Consider the following 25,147-nt stretch of genomic DNA (forward strand, 5'->3'; position numbering starts at 1 on the left):
TTCTTTTCACTCTATTCATTTTTATTTTTGTGTATATATATATATATATATATTTCTCTTACTTTACAATTTTGGGATTTAGTGTCCTCTAACACACAGACCAAAATACACTCAGGACCAAGTGGATCACCCTGTTTCATCCACCCTGTGAGATTATATTCTCTATCCCCCCTTTTTTTTCTTTCCTTTTTTTTTTCTTTTTCTTTCCTTTTCTGGTTTCTGACCTCTTCATATGTGTCTAGTGTGTATCTCATTTGGATTGTGGTTGATATTCTTGATAGTACTCTTGTGTTTATTCATTTTTCTCTGGAAAAAGTGACTAGAAGGAGGAATTCACAAAAAAAGAAAGAACTACAGGTAATACTCTGCCACAGATCTAATGAATATGGATGTAACTAAAATGTTCAAGCTGATATTCAGGATAACAATTATAAAGTTACTAGCTAGGCTTCAAAAAAGCATAAAAAACCCCTAGAGAATCTCTTAGAGCAGAAATGAGATCTAATCATGCTGAAATTAAAAATGCTCTGAGCCATAGGCTAAATTGGATGCTCTAACAGCTAGGGTTAATGAGGCAGAAGAGAGAGTAAGTGACATAGAAGACAAGTTGATGGAAAGGAAGGAACCTGAGAAAAAGGAAAAACTAATGGACCATGAAGGGAGTCTTCAAGAAACCAGGGATGCCATAAAATGAAACAATACCAGATTTATTGGGAGGCCTGATGGAGAAGAAAGAGAGAGAGGGCCAAAAGGTATATTTGAGCAAATCATAGCTGAGAACTTCCCTAATCTGGGGAAGGAAACAGGCATTCATGTCCAAGAGGTAGAGAGGACCCTTCCTAAAATCAATAAAAATAGATCAATACCCTGACATATAATAGTGAAGCTTGCAAATTTCAGAGATAAAGAGAAAATCCTGAAGGCAGATCAGGACAAGATGTTCCTAACCTACAGGAGTAGGAACATTACACTGACATCAGACCTATCCACAGAGACCTTGCAGGTCAGAAGGGGCCAGCATGATATATTCAGGGTACTAAATGAGAAAAACATGCAGCCAAGAATACTTTATCCAGCAAGGCTGTCATTCAGAATGGAAGCAGAGATAAAGAGCTTCCAGGACAGACAGAAACTGAAAGAACATGTGACCACCAGGCAGCCCTGCAAGAAATAAAGGATATCCTATAAGTGAAAAGAGAACCCAAGAGCAATATAAATCAGAAAGAATCAGAATAAATCTACAGAAACAGGGACTTTACAGGCAATAAAATGGCATGGAATTAATATCTTTCAATAATTACCCTGAATGTAAATGGGCAAAGTGTTCCAATCAAAAGACACAGGATATCAGATTGGATAAAAAACCAAGAACCATCCATATGTTGTCTACAAGAGACACATTTAGACTTAAAGTCACCTCCAGACTGAAAGTGAGGGGGTGGATAACAGTTTATCATGCTGATGGACCTTAAAAGAAAGCTGAGGTAGCAAACCTCATATCAAAAAATTAGAATTCAAACCAAAGACTGTAGTAAGAGATGAAGTGGGACACTATATCATACTGCAAGGGTCTACCTAACAAGAAGATATAACAATTATAAATATTTATGCTCCTAATTTGGGAATAGCCAATTATGTCAAACAATCAATAACCAAATTAAAGAAACACATTGATAATAATACAATAATAGTAGGGGATTCAACACCTTACAGAAATGGACAGATTATCTAAGCAGAAGATCAAGAAGGAAACAAGGGCTTTGAATGACACACTGGACCAGATGGACTTCACAGATATATATAGAACATTCCATCTTTAAACAACAGAATACTCATTCTTCTCAAGTACACATGGAACATTCTCCAGAATAGATCACATACTGGGTCACAAATCAGGTCTCAAATGATACCAAAAGATTGGGATTATTCCCTGCATATGTTCAGACCACAATGCTTTGGAACTTGAACTCAATCACAAGAGGAAATTTGGAAGGAATTCAAAAACTTGGAGCTTAAAGAGCATCCTACTAAAAAATGAATGGGTCAACTAGGAAATTAAAGAAGAATTTTAATAAACAATCATGGAAACTAATGAAAATGAAAATACAGCTCTTCAAAACCTTTGGGATGCAGCAAAGGCAGTCCTAAGAGGGAAGTACATTGTAATACAAGCCTCTCTCAAAAAAATTAGAAAAAATCTCAAATACACAAGCTAACCCTACACCTAAAGGAGCTGGAGAAAGAACAGCAAATAAATCCTAAATACAGGAGAGAAGATAAATAATAAATAAGTGCACAAATCAATTAAATAGAAACCAAAAGAACATTGGAACAGATCAACAAAACTAGAAGCTGGTTCTTTGAAAGAAGTAATAAGATAAATAAACCCCTAGCCAGACATATCCAAATGAAAGAGAAAGAACCCAAATAAATAAAATCATGAATGAAAAAGGAGAGAACAAAAAGAACACCAAAGAAATAGAATTTTAAGAACATATTATGAACAACTATATGCCAACAAATTAGGCAATCTGGAAGAAATGGATGCATTCCTGGAAACTTATAAACTACCAAGACTGAAATGAAGAAATGGACAATCTGAACAGACCAATAACCAGTAAGAAATTGAAGCAGTAATCAAAACATCTCCCCCCCGCCAAAAAAAAGAGTCTGGGACCAGATGGCTTCCCAAGGGACTTCTACCAAACATTTAAAGAAGAAATAATACCTATTCTACTGAAGCTGTTTCAAAAAAATAGAAACAGAAGGAAAACTTCCAAACTCATTCTATGAGGCCAGCATTACCTTGATCCCAAAACCAGACAAAGACTGATCAAAAAGGAGAATTACAGACCAATGTCCTTTATGAACATGGATGTCAAAATACTCACCAAAAAAAACCAAAAAAAACAAAATACTCACCAAGATACTAGCCATTAGGATCCAACAGTACATTAAAACAATTATTCACCAAGACCAAGTGGGATTTATTCCTGGGCTGCAAAGGTGGTTTAACATTTGCAAATCAATCAACGTGATACATCACATTAATAAAAGAAAGGACAAAATCTTATGATCCTCCCAACTGATGCAGAAAAAGCATTTGACAAAATATAGCATCCTTTTTTGATTAAAAATCTTCACTGTGTAGGGATAATGGGGATCTACCTCAATATTACAAAAACCATCTATGGAAAGCCCACAGTGAATATCATTCTCAATGGGGAAAAACTCTCAGTCTTTCCCCTCAGGTCAAGAACAAGACAGGGATACCCACTCTCACCACTGTTGTTCAGCATAGTACTAGAAGTCCTAGCTTCAGCAATCAGACAACAAAAAGAAATACATGGCATTCAAATTGGCAAAAAAGGACTCAAACTCTCACTCTGCAGATGACATGATACTTTATGTGGAAAACCCAAAAGACTCTGCCCCAAACTTATTATAACTCACACAGCAATTCAGCAACATGGCACAGAAATCAGTTTCATTTCTATACACTAACAATGAGACAAAAGAATGAGAAATTAAGGAATTGATCCCATTTACAATTGCACCAAAAACCATAAGGTACCTATGAACAAACCTTACCAAAGAGGTAAAGGAACTCTACTCTAAATACTACAGAACACTTATGAAAGAAATTGAGGAAGACACAAAGAAATGACAAAATATCCCATGCTCATGGGTTGGAAGAATAAACATTGTTAAAATGTCTATGTTACCCAGAGGAATCTATATATTCAGTGAAATCCCTATCAAAATAACATCAGCATTTTTCACAGAGCTGGAATAAATAATCCTAAAATTTGTATGGAACCAGAAAAGACCCTGAATAGCCAGAGGAATGCGGGAAAAGAAAACCAAAGCTGGTGGCATCGTAATACCAGACTTCAAGCTATATTACAAAGCTGTAATCATCAAGACAGTATGGTACTGGCATAAAATCAGACACATAGATCAAAGGAACAGAATAGAGAACCCAGAAATGGACCCTCAACTCTATGGTCAACTTATCTTCAACAAAGCAGGAAAGAATATCCAAAGGACAGTCTCTTCAACAAATGGTGTGGGGAAAATTGGACAGCTACACGTAGAAGAATGAAACTGGAACTTTTTCTTACACCATACAGAAAAGGAAACTCAAAATGGATGAAAGACCTAAATGTGAGAAAGGAATCCACGAAAATCCTTGAGGAGAACACAGGCAGCAACCTCTGTGACCTTGGCTGCAGCAACTTCTTGCTAGACATGTCTCCAAAAACAAAGGGAACAAAAATGAACTATTGGAACTTCATCAATATCAAAAGCTTCTGCACAAAAAAGGAAACAGTCAACAAAACTAAAAGGCAACCTATGGAATGGGAGAAGATATTTGCAAATGACATATCAGATAAAGGGTTAATATCCAAGATCTATAAAGAACTTCTCAAACTCAGCACCCAAAAAACAAGAATCTAGTCAAGAAATGGGCAGAAGACATGAACAGACATTTCTCTAAAAATGACATACAAATGACCAACAGACACATGAAAAAATGCTCCACATCACTTGACATCAGGGAAATACAAATCAAAACCATAATGAGATATCACCTTACACCAGTCAGAATGGCTAAAATTAGCAAGTCCAGAAACAACAAATGTTGGTGAGGATGCAGAGAAAAGGCAACCCTCTTACACTGTTGGTGGGAATGCAAGCTTGTATAGCTACTCTGGAAAATGGTATGGAGGTTCCTCAAGAAGTTAAAAATAGAGCTACCCATGACCCAGCAATTGCACTACTAGGTATTTACCCCAAACATAGAAATGTAGTGAACCGAAGTGGCATCTCTAACCCAATGTTCATAGTAGCAAAGTCCACAATAGCTAAACTGTGGAAAGAGTGAGATGTCCACGGGCAGATGAATGGATAAAGAATATGTGGCATGTATCTATATCTATATCTATATCTATATCTATATCTATATCTATCTATCTATCGATATATATATATATACACACACAATGGAATACTACTCAGCCATCAGAAAGGATGAATACTTAACACTTACATTGACCTGAATGGAACTAGAGGGAATTATGCTGAGTGAAATAAGCCAAACAGAGAAAGACAATTATCATATAGCTTTACTCATATGTGGAATATAAGAAACAGCACAGAGGATCATAGGGTAAGGGAGGTAAAACTGAAGGGGAAGTCATCTCTGAGGGAGAAAACCCTTGAGAGAGTCTTAACTATAGGAAACAAACTGAGGGTTGCTGGAGGGGAGGTGGGTGGGGGAATGGAATAATTGGGTGATGGCCATTAAGTAGGTCACGTGATACAATGAGCAATAGGTGCTATACTCAACTGATTAATTATTGAACACTACATTTGAAACTGATGGTGTAATATATATTGGCTAATTGAATTTAAATTAAGAAAAAAGAAATAAAATGCTTCTATCTTCAATAAAGATGTTAAACAAAAAACAAAAAACTTTTGTTACTTTTTACTAATTTGCTACCCCAGCCCAAAATCTCTTTAGAATTCATTACTAATTGAAGCTCCCAAACTTAAGCTCTTTTGGCCTGTCAATTTCTTATGGATTTATTGTCTCTTTGTCTAAAAAGTATAAAAACTGCCTGACTTGGCCATTTCTTTAGGTTTCAAGTTCATTATCGGGCTTTCGTAAGCACATAAACAACTTTATGGGTTTTTCTTTTCTTACATAAATTTAATTCTTAGTCCATCTGGAAGACCTTGAAAGGTGGAAGAAGAATTTTTCCTTCCCTACACCAGATTGACCAATATAATATTTGAATACTTAGAAATCATTTCTACCACATTGAGAATGCATAATATAAGCCAAGAAACTTAATATGAGCAATACAAGCTAGAAGAATCAGATATATCTTCATATAGTTGTATCTAATTCCTCCAAATAATCCACTGTCTTAAGATTGATGCAAATCTCTCATTATGTATCTCATTTCCAATGCAGCAATGACCACTGAAAGCTATGGCAGATGGAATTTATTTCTTGTAAATAAATGCAAGTGGTAACTGCTTCACCAAAACCTAAAAATGAACATTTTTTTCAAGCACATGCATTCACATCCTTATGATTTAAAACCTAGAATAGAAAGAATCCAAAGAATCAAAGCACCTCTTTATTAATATTTGAGAATGAAAATATATCAATCAAAGTTACATTAGAAATACCAGAAGAGTTAGATATTTATCTCTGAAATTAGTCAAATAGTATGCCTGGAAATGTGAAGTAAATATTTAAAGGTAAATACATATTTACCTTTATGCATTATGCAGTCATACATACTAACAATGAAAGCATCCATATACAAATGAATGCAAATAAATATTTATTAAATAAACTTTAGCTCTAAGCAAACACTCTACATGAAAAGTTTTTATGTCATTTGTGTTTTTTAGGCTATTTTGCAACATAATGGAAACTAGTGAAAATCCATTATCAAAGAACACTTTGATCAATACTATGGAAATATGGTTCATTTTAAAAGATTATCATATTTAGAATTTAAGTTGCCTTAAATTGCTTTCATAAATACCCATAACATTTCTAGACTACCAAAACTCCAGAATCAAAATCAAGAAACATTTTAGGTCTATCATCTATCTAAACATTTATAAGACACTGGGTAGAAATAAATGATCTCATAGTGAAGCTTCAGGCTACCCAGCAAAGGTACATTTAAAGAAACTTTTCTGCACAATGTCCCTAGTAGATGTTTTCTGTTACTCATTTTAAGTGTGATTTTCACACAGTTCGGAAAACACAAGTTTGGCTTACTCCATTAATAGATGGAATATTATTGATCCAATTCTTGCAGGTTAGAGAGGACTTTATTTTCACACTTAATATTCGCTATCATTTGGTTGCTTCTAGTCCAACAATGGGTTGGAAAAAATGTCTATTCATGAAAAGCCTGTTCAAGATGAATACACTTCTATTTCCTACAAATGCCTTGATTTTCACTTATTTTCAGACAACTTTCAGGAATTAAAGCTTGAAGCACATTACTTTTAGATTCCTGATTATAGATGCAAGTATGATTTAAACATAAGAAGCTACTTACAAGCGAACCCAATAGAAAAGCAATCTCTCATGTTGGATCAATAAGCACTCCAAGTCTAAAATTATGAGCACTAAAATTTGGTGCTTATCTGGAATTGAAAGTAGCTATTTTTATGTTTTGGACTCTGCAAAAAATTTATTTTACATAGAATCAAGGTGGTTACATGCATCCAATGTTGTGAAAATGATTTATTGTCTTCAAACTGAATAATAAGAGGGGGTTATAGCATGCTAGGAATAGATAGTGAATTCTTTTTTTCTTTCTTAACTGAAATTGACTGACCTTAACTCCTAACCCTGAGAGACAGAGCAAAACAGCCTGAAAGCAAATGCTATGTAGAATCTGAAATGCTTACTGAAGCTTGACAATGCAATTGATTCTCAAAAGCACAAAGGTAAGGGGTGCCTGGGTGGCTCAGTCAGTTAAGCGTCTGCCTTTGGCTCAGGTCATGATCCCAGAGTCCTGGGATCAAGCCCCGCATCGGGCTCCCTGCTCAGCAAGGAGCCTGCTTCTCCCTCTCCCTCTGCCTGCCTGTCTGCCTACTTGTGATCTCTCTCTCTCTCTGTCAAATAAATAAATAAAATCTTATTAAAAAATTTAAAAAAAAGGCACAAAGTTAAAATGGATTTCAAGTCCTATTTTCAGTACTGGTGATAACTTGCAGATTGTTTATGAAAGCAAAAAACTGTAAGGTTTTTTTTCACTAAATATATTAATAAATATATCTTGACTAATTGAACTTTACAGTCTATGAATGTCAAAGATAATTTATAAATGCTAAATTGATATCAAAATATTGAATGAAATAGAAAGTATTTAAACCAATTGGGCAAACTGTTAAGTGAAACTAAACAAGTGGTCTGTGCTTGCTGGCTACAATGTCTATTCAGAACATGAAACCTGCTCCATGCCCACCTTCCCTCAAGAAAGGTCTCAGAGTGAGCTCTTTCAATATCTTGGCTCATCTTTTCATCTAAAATCTTAGGATTTAAATCTCTTACAATTCATGTCCTTCATATATATTAACCCATTTAGTCCTCACAAAATGCATTTCATCAGGTGCTAGTATCTTCATCCTCATTTTGCAAATATGAAATTCAACCACAGAAGTATTAACTTAAGCTTTAGCACTAATTAATAGTGAAACTGGGCATTAAACTTTAGCAGTTTCAAACAAGAGCAAGGGCACTGAACTAATACTTTATGCTGCTTCCCATGTACATGTTGTATAGATCTTCTACCCTCACTGTTTCTTTTATACCCTGGGACTTAATATGATAGCATTTCTTATTGGCTAAGCCCCACTGAATTCCTAGACATAAACCCAAATTGTTAATTTTCACTTGGTCTAACCCAGTCATTCTCAAATTTAACATGCACCAGAATAACCCCGAGGCCTACTAAAATATGCACCGTTGAGGCATATCCCTGGGGTTTTTTATTTTGTTGGTCTGGGGTGGAGCCTGAGAATATGCATTTAGAATCAGTTCCCAAATTGTGCTGCTGCTACTGTTGTTCCTGCTCCTGTTGTTGGTCCAGGAACTATAGCTTGAGAATCATTGGTCTACTAACCCAATTCATTGCCTATTAATAGACACAATATTTTATGAAAGTACAAAAGGATAAATTATAACATTTAGTTCTAGAACTTGTCAAAACATATTTGTGAATCAAAGCAATAATTTTTGTTACTGATTTATTTTTCTTCACTGGCAGGCAATGTATATCAGAAATGAGTGGTGATAATCATACTTCAAGAAACACACAGAAACCCAAATTAAAATACCTGTGATCCCACATCTTAATGCTCTTCTTATAACATTTGGAAACTTTACATCTCAGAGGAGTGTGCACACACACACACACACACACAGGCACACACCCCCCCCAAAGGTTTAGGAAAATAAAACAAAATTACAACCTGAATGTTCTTGTTAAGAGCGAAGCTGCCCTGGGTTACCAAAAAATAAATAAATGCCTTTGCATTTTATTATATCTATATATGATATATAATATATAATGTTACATATATACACACACACACTTGGGAAATCATCACTACTATCAAGGTAGTGAACATATGTACACCCTCATCATTTTCCAAAAGCCTCTTTGTAATCCCTCCTTCTTACTCCTTCTCATTCATCTCCCTCAGGAGGGTACTGATTGGCTTTCTGTTACACAAGGTTAGTTTCAATTTTCTATAGTTTTACATACATTGATTCATACTGTATGCACAAATTTTGTTTGGCTTATTTTACTCAGGATAATTATTTTGAAATTCATGCACTTTGTTGCATGTATCAATGGAATATTACATTTGTTGAGGAGTAGAAGTCTATTGTATTGACTTACCACAATTTGTTTATCCATTTTCCCATTGATGGGCATTTGGGATGCTTCTAGACTTTGGCTATAATAAATAAAGTTGTAATGAACAACTGCACAAGTCTTTTTATGGACATATAGTTTAATTTCTCTTGGGCAAATGACTAAGAGTAGAATAACTGGGTCATATAATAAAATTTTGTTTATTTTTAAAGAAATTGTCAAACCATTTCCAATATTTTTCTTCAATTTTACATTCCCATCAGCAATACATGAAAGTTCCAGTTGCTTCATATCCTCACTAAAGCCTGGTATGGAGAGTTTTTAATTTCAAATGTTCTAAATGTTGTTTCATTTTGCATTTCCTTAATGATTAGGGATGTGTATATTTTAATGTGTTTGTGCGCCACCCACACATCTTCTTTGTTGAAGTGTCTATTTACATTGTTTTGACTATTTTTATTTAGTTGTTTGTTTTCTTATTATTCAGTATATATCCTTTATCAAATATGAGATTTGCAAACAAATTATCTTTCTGTGGCTTGTCTTTTCATTCTCTCAAGATTGTCTTTTAAAAAGCTGAAATTCTTAATTTTGATATAATTAATTTTTTGGTGTTGCATATAAGGAATTATTGTATACTCCAAGGTCAGAAAGATCTCGCATGTTTTCTTCTAGATTTATAGTTCTAGGTTTTCATTTATGTTAATGATCTATTTTGAGTTAATTTCTGTATGTTGATATATGGTATAAAATATGAATTGAAGTCCATTCTTTCACACATGGATATTCAAATATAGTTGACCCTTGAACAACCTGGGGGTTAAGGGCACTGAACCCCTGCACAGTCAAACATCTGCATATAACTTTTGATTGCCCAAAAACTTAACTACCAATAGCCTGATGTTAACTGGAAGCCTTACCAATAATATAAATGATCAGTCAACACCGGTTTTATATGTTATGTATTTTATACTTTATTCTCACACTAAAGTAAGCTAGAGATTCAGAATCATCAAAGTTATGTCTCAAAGATTTTATGTTATGTTTCTGAAGAAAAAAATGTTTACAGGCCTGATCTTATTTACATCTTAATTGCAATATCTTGGTTTTTCAAAATAAGTCTTTTTGTTGGAGAAATGCTCCTCAAAGAGGATTAAAATATATTTTGATGATATATCCCAGTTGAATAGAAATCTCACCATGCATACAATTCCAGGTGTATGCTATCTGGGTAGCTTGAGATGTCGTCAATAATTAAATTCTGAAAAAAACCACAATTATGAGCTGCCAGGACCCAAAGTAAAATGATGAAATCAATTATTTTCAGAATGAAAATTATTAATTCTCACACACTGGATGTTATTTTCTCAAGTAGCAAAAGGACATGGAAGCTTTACAGGTAGTCTAAAGGAAGCCTTTTATGAGTTCTTTCTAATAAACACTTTTAAAGCTTCAGAATAGAGTTCAATATGCAGTCACCTAGATTGCCCAAGTTCAGATGACAAATGAGAAATTTTGAGGGCAGTTGAGCATTGCAAAACCCCACAATGGATTGACATAAGGTTATTTATTACATTCGCTTTTGAAACGATATAATTCAAACATTCAAAATGTTCAGGGGCTTCCAAGTTCACTCTTTGACCCTCTCTAATGTAAGATTTTCAGGTCTAATGCTAATCGCTCTATTTCTAGAATACAATGATTTCCTTCTGGTATGGCTTTGAATGCTTGTAATTATGGGATGAAGATATATAGGATATAAATGCTCTAGTTTTTCAAACCATTAAAACAGATACCTAAGAAGACTGACGAAAGACTTCATATTGGAATGTTTTACAATTCTTCACTGTATTACATTTGCATATCATGAGACGAAATCTTGGTATTTCTAATAATTTCCACAAAGTTTTTTTTTTATATTTTTCAAGGAGATTCTGACTTTTTATATATGGATATAGGTAATAATAACTTCATTAAGTATGCTAACGATAAATAAGAGTTTACACGTTTTGGGTTAGTCTTCCTGGGGGGAAATGGGAAAAGAAAATTAAAATTCCTGAGTAGCATTCAGTCAATGCTCCTATCATTTTATTTTTCTATTATATAGATAAACATTTATCAAAAATAATTGAATATAACATGCTATAAGGTAAACATAATTAAAGCTACAAAATGCTTACATTACTCATTCTGACAGATTGTTATTTTTCAAAGATGGATACAAAAATATCTTTTATCCTAAATGTTCTTCTAGAAACTTGCCACTCCACCATCAAACAGTGGAGTCTGTGTTCTCTCTTCCTAAATCTGGGTGGGAGCAGGGGCTTTGTAACTGCCTCCAATAACAGTACAGCAGAAATGATGCCATAGAATTCCAATGTTAGGTTAGAAAAGTGTTGTGCACTTTTACCTGCTTCATTCTTGGATTCTTCAGCACCACTTCAGCAATCTGATTTCCCTGAGGCTGCTATACTGCAAGGAAACCCAAATTACTCCACATGAAGAAATCTGAAATCTACATGAAGAGCCATCCTGCCAGTCTCCAGCTCTTTCAGCCACCTATTGTTCCATCACCTAAACACCTAGCTAAATTTTGACTGCAAACACATGAGGAACCCACACCCAGAAATGCCCAGTCCAGCCCTTCCTGAATTCCCAACCCATGGATACTGTGCAGTGTAAAAAATATAATTGATATCGTTCAAGCCACTAAGGTTTGGAATGATTTGTTACATAGAAATAGATAATCAGAATACTCATTCCTTTGATTTATTTTAAAACAGTGATATATGAAAGGGATAGCATTTTTTGCTGTTGTTAGTTATTAACACTGTGGTATTTCTCTGAGCAGCAGTTGACTATAGAAAGAAATAATGGGCAGCAGGTTACTTTTGAAAGGAAAACAGAACTTAGAAAAATTCTGGACGAAACATATATAATGTATTTGGTCAACCAGGGTGCAATATGAGAACAGGTGCAAGATGACGAGATGTACTAAAGGCAAAGATAAGCTTTATCTTCTGAATCAATGCATTATTAAAGTATGAGTCAGAGTTATGCCAACTGTGGCATTTGCAAAAGCTGTAAGGACACCCAGGGCACAGTTAAAATCTGCCTTCTCTATAGCACAGGGAAGAAATTGGAACAATATAAGAAAAATTGTATTTTTTTCTCTCATTTAACTAAAAACATTTAAAATCAATTTTGCTACTTAAATTGGAATGATGTATTTCCTAAACTTTGTTTTTAAAGTATTGTTTTCCTTGATGTTAGAATTATTTCATGTAGAGACTATCTTAATATAATTTTGATTGCACTCAGTTACTGCTTTTTGAAATTTAAAATTTATATATACTTTTGTGAGAAAATATATATGTATATGCTTTTATAAGCAAAATGTATATAATTTTGTTGGCTACCATCATTCCCTTTTTGTTTTCATTTATTTGCTTTGACATCAGATAATGTTTGGTGTGAACAAGGGTGAGAGTCATTACTTCTTAGTTATAAAATGTTGCTAAGTTTGGAAATGTACAAGACTATCCCTAAAGACTTTGGTTGCTCAGTTTCTATCCTTTTCAGCTAAATATCCTTTTGTCTCAAAGAATTGCAGTATGTCAGTAATGGTACTCAAGGTGATGATGATAAATAATATTATTTTCTGCATTGTTACCCTTTCTATAATATGAGCTTAAGTCAACAATAAATTGTATATAAACATTACTCAGGATAGTCTATCTTCCTGTTATCTGAAGGCATAAAAAAGAAAATAGAAGAATGTCACTGAGTTATTTCAATAACTCTACATAGTGCCATTAAGCTATAAAGTCATAAAAGAAAGTAAATTTATCTGACCTATGAAGTCAGATCATTTTATTGACACTACAGAAAGGATTGCCAAGTTGATTTATAAGTACAGTGGGCACCACCAAATTAACTTACTGCCTTCCAGCAACAGGTTGTCAGGTTTACACGGAAGATCATGTGCACTAGGATGGCCTCATGTGTGACATAAGTGCTCTAGCCAACATGGCAGAGCAGGTAGCAGTGACTTTAGCACAGCTCATCAAATCCCTTAACTGCACTAGAAATGTCACATTCATATTCATAAAGAAAAGTATATATATTTTTTATGTTTCTATCTTTTCTAAGTCAGGATAGTCCCTTCCTAAGCTAGTCCCATTCTGAACCACTAGCTTAAAGCAGAAACACACAATCACTGTTATCAAAATAATTTTAATAAAGAAGTAGAGAATTTTTTGAGATAGGATTAGATCATAACCTAAAACTACTGAGATATTGATTGAATTTTATTTTTAACATAATTTCCCCTGAATTAGCAATAATTATGCTATTAAAACCTGAGAAAATGAAAAATGTATAAAATTACCCCATTCAGTTTCTGTTATTGACATGAAGAGAAATCCAGATATCTAAAAGAACTGGATTTGACACTTTTAGAAGTGAGGTGAATCTGATGAGGGGTTGTTAGGGTGCGGTAACAAACCTTCCTTCTCCAGACTTTCACATCTGTATTCCTCGTAAAATATCAGTATCTAAAAGTTGAGGTAAATGAGCTATACTCCAAGATAAGCACAGAACATTTTCCTATATAGGGAGTCACCAGGTTACCAGTGAAGAGACATGTATGAAAACAAGTGTTCAAGAATGGATCTCTGAATTTATTGCTTCCTTATTCATCTTGTGGTGGGACGTAAATGACAAATCCTACAGTTACCTCTCTTTCTCGTCTTGGAAGAGGTTGAATACCACCCTATCTAAGTAGTATAGCAGGTTAAAAATCACAGTCTGATAGTTTTTCTAATCAGTTTTTATAATGTATCTACTTTTAATTGAACCTATATAAGAAAGGCCTTATTTTCCTTTTAAAAGTCTTAATATTTTCTGTTCACATAAGCATAATGATACAGTAAATAGAAATAAATACATTATATGTTAAAAAAAAGAAGATAGTAGGAAGGGAAAAATAAAGAGGGGGGAATCAGAGGGGGAGATGAACCATGAGAGACTATGGACTCTGAGAAACAAACTGAGGGTTCTAGAGGACAGGGGGGTTGGGGGATGTGTTAGCCTGGTGATAGGTATTAAAGAGGGCATGTATTGAATGGAGCACTCGGTATTGTATGCAAACAATGAATCATGGAACACTACATCAAAAACTAATGATATAATGTTTGGTGATTAACATAACATAAAATAAAATAAACAAATGTATATTATAAATATATAATCATATATCATAAAATACAAATACAATATATAAATATATAAAAAAGAAATAAATAGCCTTTTATCCCCATGAAACATTTATGGAGTATTTGCATTTTACAAAGTACTTGCTTGTTAATTGCTTAGTTTCTTGTTTAAGCAAGCAAACAACCTAGAAAGGATAATGTCATTACTCAGCAACTAAATGAAGTAGCTGTAAACATATCATCAATTTCAAGTTAATAGTCTTTCCAAGTTGTTCCAATGAGAGGGCGATATGGAAACAAGAGAGGAAACAAGCTACTTGACTGATCTAAAGGACATAACACCACTAAAAGAGAACTGAAACTTATTAAAATAAAATAGTATTGATAAGCATGCTCTTCAACACTTCAGCTTTACTAAAGTTCTGATTTCAAGCTATTTTTCTTTGTGTCATTTATTTATCCTCAAAATGACACTACTTGCAATGGGTCTTATTAGTGTTTTTAAGAGTGCTGCTTTTAATAGCATTGTGGTAGCAACTGAATTAGTATTGTTACCTTGGAAACTACTCTTGTAACTAATTTTGTCGAGAGTTATTTTGAGAGTTACCTGTTTATATGATGTGTCACATATGTTTGTATTAGGATAAGTAGAAACTTGATCAAATTAAAGCAATAAGACTTTGCTCATGTCCCCATGATCAAGCCCACTTTTTTCATATATTCTTGCATTGTACTTAACTCCTTTCAGCTTCAGTTTTGCAATTGTAAAATAATGATAAAAATAACTGTACTTTCTGGTTATTTTTAACTATATGAAATAATAAATGGAAAGTACCTAGTAAATACTGAGTAAATGTTAATTTTTGTTTTTGTTGTTACTGTTGTTAGTGTTTTTCCTTATACCTAATTGATTCAGCCACCTGTCCATTTGGAGGATATTGTATATAAGTCTGGAAAATGTTGGTAATAATTACCTAGGGTCAAGTTAGTTATATTTAAGGTCATACTGAATATTTAGCACTCTTTATTTCTGGTAGTAAATACTTATATATGCACATGTGTTAAGTATGTAAGATCAAATTCCTGTAGTATATAACTGACTAAATTTGCCATCAGAGACTATCTATTGAAAGTTATACAAACATTAATTATAATTTAAAAGGTTATATATCAACAAAGCATATATGTTTCTGCTACAAAAGCTTAAAAATGTAAAATACTTTGTGCTATGGGTTCAATTATTTAAAGCTACATGTGAATATAGTTTTTCTTTCTAGAGAGAGAAAGAGAGCATGGGGGAGGGCAGAGGAAGAGAGAATCTTAAGCAGGCTCCACAACCAGTGTGGAGCCCAACCTGGGGCTCAATCCCATGACCCTGAGATCATGATCTGAGCTAAAATCAAGAGTCAGATGCTTAACCAACTGAGCCACCCAGGCAAGTTTAAACTGGAATATAGAAAAACATAATGCAGGGAGAGAGGCAAGATGGAGGAGGAGTAGAGGACCCCATTTCAACCAGTCCCCTGAATTTAGCTGGATATCTACCAAAGCATTCTGAACACCCAGGAAATCAGCCTGAGATGTAAGAAGATATATCCGGATCTCTACAAGTGGAAAAACACCGTCTGTCGTGAGGTAGGAAGGGTGGAGTTGTGAATCTGTGGAGATATATGGGAAGATAAACAGAAGGGGGAGGGAGCATCCATATGCTGCCTCCTGGAAAGTGATATAACACCAGAGTGCAAGGGTGTCCTGCCCTGGGGACCAGGCAAAAACTCACAGAGCAGTAGTAGCCAGGAAAGGGCTTTAGAGCAGCACTCAGACAGGATCCAGGAGCTGCGGCCACTCACGGTTTTAGAAGCACAAAGGGCAGGGACACCCCCAGGTCTGTGGGATGGCCTCTGAGAGAGTCACTGCGGGTGTGCACCACTGGAGGTGGTGGTTTTCAGCAGTGCATACAGAAACAGACACTATGTGTCCTGGAGGGTTTAGTGAAGAAAACAAACTGTGATTTCTCTGCTCTGGGACAGAGGTTTGGCTGTGGCCAATTTTGCTCTGACCATCTGAAGAGGCTCAGAAAGCAGCCAGAGAACAAAAACTCAAAAAACCGGTTTCCACAGAGCCCAGACCCCCAACAGGGGGCAGGGCAACTCTGCCCAACCAGGGATACCTGAGAAACAGCACAGTAAACCACGGCCCCAGGAGACAGGCTGGAAGAACAAGAGGACAACAACCCAATGGTCCCCATAAAACTGTAAAATCCCAACACCAGGGGAAAATAGTATATTGAGCTCTGGTTGGTCGTTTCCTTACAACTTGTTTATTTTCCAATACAACTCTTTTTCTTTTCATTCTTTCTCTTATGTGTCTTCTCTGTTTTTTCTTTTTACTGTTTTCTCATTTCAGCTAGATGTTTAATATATCAACTTATATTTCATAGTAACATCATAACTTGTACAGTTTCACACCCATATTTTTTTACAGATATATGCTTCAATGTAGTCCTTTATATATACAAATTTTACTTTCCCTGTAATTTTGGGAAGTAGTGTCCTCTAACAAACAGAACAAAATGCACCAAGGAACAACTGAAATACCCTACTTGTCCACACAAAGAGATTATAGTCCCCCTTCCCCTCACCACCTTTTTTGAAAATTTTTAATTTTTAACTTTTCTTTTTAATTTTAAACCTTTTATTATTGTGTTTCATTTTGGCTTTGGTTTTTTGGCAGTGGCTTCCAACTGCTCTGGATTTTCCTAGGGTGCATCTTGCCTGGGTCATGGTTGATATTTTGGACTCTGTACATTCCCTCAACCATATCTCAACAGAATGACTAGGAGGAGGAACTCCCAAAAAAGAAAAGAACCACACACAATGGCCTCTGCCTCAGACCTAATGGATATGGATATAAGCAAGATGTCAGAGATAGACTTCAGGGTAACAATTATGAAGTCAATAGCTAGGCTTGAGAAAACCATTAGTGACAATACAGAATCTGTAAGGGCAGAAATGAGAGCTAATCAAGTCAAACTTAAAAATGCTATGAATGAGATGCAGTCTAAACTGGGTACTCTAAGGGCCAAGGTAAATGAGGCAGAAGAATGAATTAGTGATCTAGAAGGTAAGCTGATAGAAAGGAAGGAAGCCAAGGAGGATAGGGATAAACAGCGAGAAGCCCATGACATCAGACTTAGATCAATGATGCCATGAAACGTTCCAATGTCAGAATTATTGGGATCCCTGAGGGGGTGGAGAGAAAGAGAGGACTAGAAGGTATATTTGACCAAATCATAGCTGAGAACTTCCCTAATCTGGGGAAGGAAACAAGCAGCCGTGTCCAAGAGGCAGAGAGGGCCCCTCCCAAGATCAATAAAAATAGACCAAAAGCCCAGCATATAATAGTAAAACTTGAAAATCTTAGAGCCAAGGAAGCTATCCTGAGAGAAGCTAAGGGGAAGAGATTTCTTACATACAGAAGGAGGAACATCAGAATAATGTCAGATCTATCCACAGAGACCTGGCAAGCCAGAAAGGGCTGGAAAGAAATATTCAGGGTACTAAATGAGAAAAACATGCAGCCAAGAATATTTTATCCAGCAAGGCTGTCATTCAGAATGGACGGAAAGACAAAGATCTTCGAGGACCAGCAAAAACTGAAAGAATATGTGACCACCAAGCCAGCCCTGCAAGAAATATTAAGGGGGATTCTATAAAATAAAAAAGAACCCAAGAGCAATATAGATGAGAAATTAACAGAGGCAATCTATAGAAACAGGGACTTTACAGGCAATATGTAAATTTATATCTTTCAATAGTTACCCTCAATGTGAATGACCTAAATGTATCCATGAAATGACACAGGGTTGCAGATTGGATAAAAAGACAGGACACATCCATATGTTGTCTACAAGAGACTCATTTTGAACCTAAAGACACCTTCAAATTGAAAGTGAGGGGATGGAGAACAATTTATCATATCAACAGACCTCAAAAGAAAGCTGGGGTAGAAATTCTCATATCAGACAAAATAGATTTTAAACCAAAGACTATAGTAAGAGATGTAGACAGACACTATCCTACTTAAAGGGTTGATCCAACAAGAAGATCTAACAATTGTAATTATCTATGCCCCCAAAATGGGAGCAGCCAACTACATAAGCCAACTGTTAAACAAAATAAAGAATCATATTGATAATAATACATTAATAGTGGGAGACCTCAACCCTCCACTCTCAGCAATGGACAGATCATCTAAGCAGAAGATCAACAAAGAAACAAGAGCTTTGAAAGACACATTGGACCAGATTGACCTCATAGATACATACAGAACATTCCACCCTAAAACAACAGAATACTCATTCTTCTCAAGTGCACATGGAACTTCCTCCAGAATAGACCACATCTTGGGTCACAAATCAGGTCTCAACCAATACCAAAAAATTGAGATTATTCCGTACATGCTATCAGACTACAATGCTTTGAAACTGAAACTCAATCACAAGAAATAATTGGCAGAAATTCAAACACTTGGAAACTAAAGACCACTCTGCTCAAGAATGTTTAGGTCAACCAGGAAATTAAAGAAGAACTTAAACAATTAGTGGAAACCAATAAGAATGAAAGCACATTGGTCCAAAACATATGGGATACTGCAAAGGTGTTCCTAAGGGGGAAATACATAGCCATCCAAGCCTCTTTCAATAAAGTAGAAAAATTCCAAATGCACAAGCTAACCTTACACCTAAATAAGCTGGAGAAAGAACAGCAAATAAAACCAAAACCAAACAGAGGAAGAGAAATAATAAAGATTTGAGCAGAGATCAATGAAATAGAAACCAGAAAATCAGTAGACCAGATCAACAAAACTAGAAGCTGGTTCTTTGAAAGAATTAATAAGATTGATAAACCTCTGGCCAGACTTATCCAAAAGAAAAGAGAAAGGACCCAAATTAATAAAATAATGAATGAAAGGGGAGAGATCATGACTAACACCAAGGAAATAGAAACAATTATTAGAAATTATTACCAGGAACCATATGCCAACAAATTAAGCAACCTGGAAGAAATGGATGCCTTCCTGGAAACTTATAAATTACCAAGACTGAAACAGGAAGAAATAGGCAATCTGAGTAGACCAATAACTAGTAACAAAATTGAAGCAGTAATCAAAAACCTCCCAAAAAACAAGAGTCCAGGGCCAGATGGCTTCCCAGGGGAATTCTACCAAACATTTAAGGAAGAAATAATACCTATTCTACTGAAGCTATTTCAAAAAATAGAAACAGAAGGAAATTTTCCAAACTCATTCTCTGAGGCCAGTATTATTACCCTGATCCCAGAACCAGGCAAAGACCCCATCAAAAAGGAGAATTACAGACCAATGTCCCTGATGAACATGGATGCCAAAATACTCAACAAGAGCCTAGTGAATAGGATCCAATAGTACATTAAAAGGATTATCCATCATGACCAGGTAGGATTTATTCCTGGCATGCAAGAGTGGTTCAACATTCGAAAATCAATCAATGTGATAGAGCACATTAAAAGAACCATAGGATCCTCTCAGTTGATGCAGAAAAAGTATTTGACAAAATACAGCATCCTTTCCTGTATAAAACTCTTCAGAGTGTAGGGATAGAGGGACATTCCTCAATAACATAACAACCATCTATGGAAAGCCAGTTATGTCACCTGCTCCTGAAAGTAATTGTCTTATGAAGTAGAGATCCTATAGTGACCAGGGACTGGTGCTTCAGTGATTGTCTCCATTGTATGCTGTGTGCAGTCAGCTATTGTGTTCTGGCTGCTCCATCTTTCAAGCTAGTTGTCTACAGAGGCTTTCCTTGCCTGTATTGAGCAGTGTTTAGTCCCTGGCCTGAATGTGGCAAGTTTTAGCTAAGTGTGCTCTGGTCTGTTTGTGAAATGAAACCTGTCACCATCTGCACCAGAACTGAAGCCCTGCAAAACACTCTGGGTGGAAGATGTGTTATGTTTAGTGGTTTGTGCTGGTCTGGGTGAGGGGCCTGATGCACTGTGACTGAGGTAAGCTTGACTGAAAAGGACAGTTCCAAGTGAGTGCATGGGTGAGGGGCTTAGTGTAAGCAAGTTTGGCAGCCAGTGTTGGCACGTGTTGTTTCCTGCAGGTAGCTCAATGTTTATACTGAAGGGTGGGAAAGGGAAATGGTGCCATCCAGCTCCTTTCTTCCCAGGGAGGCATTCTGTGAATACTGTCTCTCAGGGATGCACTCCTAAAAGAGCCAATACTCTCCCCACTATGTGCCCAAGGCACTCTTCAGATTGCTGTTTACATGCTATCTTTCCCCAGCTTGTTTACCTGCCTTCTCTCCAGGAGCAGCACAGTGCCCCCTGGGCTATATCTCAGCCAAGTCCACTGACCTTTAAAACTAGTCTTTGGGGTAACTGCCTGGCTCAGTGGAGCATGTGACTTTTGATCTCGGGTTTGTGAGTTCAAGCCCCATGTTGGGTATAGAGCTTACTTAAAAATAATAATAATAAAGAAAAAATTTAAAAAATAACCAATAAATATAGTTTAAATAAATATAAAATAAAATGATAAAATGAAATAAAATGAAATAAAATAAAATAAAATAATAATAAAATATGCTCCAGATGTTAATCCCCACTGATTACATGAGCTCACAAAATTCAGCCCCTCTCATTTTCCAAACCAGTGGTTCTGGGGAAATGTTCTTGTCCATTCCCCTGTGTGCTCTTCTCTCTCTTTTGCCCTTCTCTGCAAGCACGGATTCCTCCTTCTATAGCAGCCTTGATCCGTTTATTTCCTAAACCATGTCTCTGCACTTCCTACCCTCTTCAGTGTGACCTCTTCTCTCCTTTTATTCATGGAGTTTGTTCTGTCAGTCTCCAGGTCATTTTCTAGGGTATTTAGGATGATTTGATAGTGATCTAGTTGAGATTGTGGGACAAGGCAATCCTAGGCTCCTCCTACTCTGCCACCACCTTCATGCTTCCCCCCAAATTTTAAATGCATTGTTGTATTTGTTTTGTTAATATTTTGTTAAGGACTTTGGTTAATATTTTGGAGATATTGGCCTGTATTTCTTTTTTTTTTTTTTCTGGTGTCTTTATCTGGTTTTGGTATAAGGGTGATACTGGCCTCATAGAATAAATTTGGAAAATTTTCTTCCTATTCTATTTTTTGGAACATTTTGAGAAGAATAGGAGTTACCTTGTCTTTAAATGTTTGGTAGAATTTGCCTGTATAGCTGTCTGGGCCTGGACTTTTGATTACTAATACAATTTCATTGTTGGTAATCAGTCTGTTATTTTCTATTTGTTCCTGCTTCAGTTTTGGTAGGTTATATATTTCTCAGAATGTATCCGTTTATTCCAGGTTGTCCAATTTTTTGGCATATGGATTTTCTTAATATTCTGATGGAATTGTTTGTATTTCTGTGGTGTTGGTTATTTCTCTTATTTAATTAGTGATTTTATTTGGGTCCTCTCTCTCTCTTGTCTCTCTGTCTCTCTCTTCATGGCTAGAGATTTATCTTTTTTTTTTTTTTTAATCTTTTCGATATTCTGCTCCTGGTTTCCTGGATCTTTTCTTTTATTTGTTTGTTTTGTTTATTGTTTTGTTTTGCTTATATACCATTTATTTCTCCTCAAGTCTTTATCTCCTTCCTTTTGCTGGGTTTGAGTTTTATTTGTTGTACTTTTTCCAGCTCCTTTATGTGTAAGATTAGGTTGTTTCTTTGAGATTTTTCTTGCTTCTTGAGGTAGGCCTCTATTGCTATAAACTTCCTTTTCAGAACTGCTTTTGCTACATCCCAAAGATTTTGGACTGCTGTGTCTTCATTTGCATTTGTTTCCATGTAATTTTTTATTTCTTCTTTGATTTCTTGGATGACCCATTCATTGTTTAGTAGCATGTTATTTAACCTCCTTGTAATTGTCTTTTTTCCAGATTTTTTCTTTTGATTAATTTCTAGTTTCATAGCTTTATGGTCAGAAAAGAAACTTGGTATGACTTCATATTTTTTTTAATTTGTTGAGACTTGTTTTGTGGCCTAATATGTGATCTATTCTGGAGAATGTCCCTGTGCATTTGAAAAAAAATGTATTCTGATATTTTGGGATAGAATGTTTGAATATATCTGCTAAATCTACCTGGTCCAGTGTGTCATTCAAAGCCATTATTTCCTTGTTGATTTCTGTTTGGATACTCTATCTGTTGAGGTAATTGGGCTGTTAAAGTCCCCTACTATTATTGTATTAATGTCAATTATATCTTTTATGTTTGTTATTAACTGTATTATGTACTTAGATGTTCCCATGTTGGGCGCATAAATATTTATAATTGTTATATCCTGTTGTTGTATTGTCCCCTTTATTATTGTTTAGTGTCCTTCTTTGTGTCTTGTTACTGTCTTTGTTTGAAAGTCTAGTTTGTCCAATATAAGTATTGCAGCCCTGGCTTTCTTTTACCATCCTTTGTATCATAAAGTTTTCTCTATCTCCTTACTTTCAATCTGCAGGTGTCTTTAGGTCTGACATGAGCCTTCTGCCGGCAGCATATAGATGGGTCTTTTGTTTTGTTTTGTTTTGTTGTTTTGTTTTATCCACTCTCTCATCCTATGACTTTGGAGTATTTAGCCTATTTACATTCAAAGTAATTATCTCTACTTTATTGGAATTAACTTTACAATACAATAATTAGCTTTGAGTGTTGAACTGTTTGCATATGTGTGTATGTTATGGACATGCAGGCATGTTTATGCATGTGTGTGGATGCATGTTATTTTTGCTTTATAGCTACCATAGTTAAATGGTATTGGTAAGGGACTCAATGAAGTAACTGGATTACAAATGCAGTGTGCACGTGTCTCAGGCTCTGCTACAGAACAGATGGTTGTTGAGATCAAGTGAGGTAAATTCTATCCAACTGGACCAGGAAACTGATTGTAAGGATTAATGGTGGCCAGGCGATGATGTGATAGGGGTCAGGGTGGGCAGTTATCATTTGGGGTACTTAAAGTAAAAAATAAAAAGTTCCAGGCAAGCAGTTAGGCAGGTGGACTCTGAAGTTGGAGTAAAAGAGCACTTTGAGCAGAATCTAACTATGATCTAGGAAGCTCCCCTGAAGTGGCTTTAACACATTCAATGGTCCCTGGAGGCCTCTTACGCTCAACATCTTAGACTTTTAAGGCTGTCTAGAAAGACAGAAGTTCAGTTAGGATTGCTGATTCAAACCCTTGTCCCATGCATAGATTCTCCCTTAGTCTGTATAAACACATATCCATAATCTAAAGAGCTGTTGATCTCCATGAAAGACAAAAATAGCTTTTTTTTTCCCCTGCCCTGAGCTAGGCTATTCAGAGATGTCAAAGACTGAAATGTTTGACAAGATGAGGAGGGGGAAATTTTTACTCTCCATAAATAGATGACACATTTTTCAAGGCATCAAAAAAAAAAAAAAAAAGAGCTGGATATTTCCATAATTAAGAGGGAATAAGTGAGAGACTAGAAAGGAACATGGAAATATATTGTGGTTACAAAGATGGTTTCTATTTTAGGAAAGTAAGACTTAAGGTAATTTGCTGATAATTCACAGTTGGAAATTGTGAAAGGAAATTGAAGATGATTGAAAAGGTTTGGGAAAATTATTCAATGTCTAAGATAGAAAGTTAATGAGAGGAGAATAAAAAAATAAAACAACTTCTGTACAATACTTAGAGCCACATTGGAAGCATAATACTGTGAATGTGTAGTAAGTTTAATCTTCTGCACAATTTTGTAGTTTTCCCCCCCAAAACAGTGTTCAATGGCCTGTGGAGAATACAATCTGTAAGGGGACTATAGTTGGAAATTGGCACTATAAACAGATTGAGAAACCAAGAATGAAATGCCAATGATGGCAATGATGAGATGGGGAGATAAAAGTAACCAGGAACAAATTTCATAAAGTGGGTAAAATGGAGAAGGACTGAGCAACGAGGGGATCTAATGAAGGGAAAGCTCAAGTTAACCAGATAGAATAACACAAGGCAGATCATGAAGTCATAATCATAAAAAAGGAAGGCAATGTTCAATATGATGGAGTCTTCATAATCATATGAAAAGAAGATCCAGGGAATGCATATCTGTACATATAAGGGCTACAGGAGCAATAAAAACAGCAAAAAAAAAAAATCTACAAAAACAAAAACATGTAAGACAAAGCAGATATTTATTTGTGGTGATGGCTACATTGACAGTTGTAACACCAAATGTCAGGTGCCAGCAGAAGTCTTAAATAAGGATGGGAAGGAACATCCAAAAAGATGAAAGGACAGGTGTCCTTCAAATTATCTATGACTTTCTACCACTAACCAAATTTTCTGTCACTACCCAATGAGTTAAATAATCTATTCCAAAGCAAAATAAGAAACTCTTAAGACACAAGAAAAGTCCTCACACTTATCTGTAAGACCATGTCCCTGAAGGATATCTATGGAACATATGCAGAAGGAAGATA

General features: G+C 35.5%; 1 protein-coding gene across 7 annotated transcripts in view; it reads right to left on the bottom strand.

Moving 5' to 3' along the window:
* Window positions 1-25,147, bottom strand: part of PCDH11X (protocadherin 11 X-linked) — a 606,781-nt gene that overhangs the window by 226,749 nt on the left and 354,885 nt on the right. The window contains exon 5 of one of the 7 annotated variants that reach the window (XM_081808553.1): window positions 10,612-10,692. The exons of 5 other annotated variants lie outside the window; for them this stretch is intronic. In XM_081808553.1, coding sequence (XP_081664679.1) covers window positions 10,627-10,692 — 66 coding nt within the window. In that variant the 3' untranslated portion in view covers window positions 10,612-10,626. Of the gene's footprint in view, window positions 1-10,611; window positions 10,693-11,846; window positions 11,904-25,147 lie in introns of those variants that run through there. One more of the 7 variants, XM_081808554.1, reaches the window with a different exon arrangement.

The sequence above is a fragment of the Leptonychotes weddellii genome, chromosome X (genome assembly GCF_054177405.1).
Source record: "Leptonychotes weddellii isolate Sample4059 chromosome X, ASM5417740v2, whole genome shotgun sequence".
In the NCBI taxonomy this organism is placed as follows: Eukaryota; Metazoa; Chordata; class Mammalia; order Carnivora; family Phocidae; genus Leptonychotes; species Leptonychotes weddellii.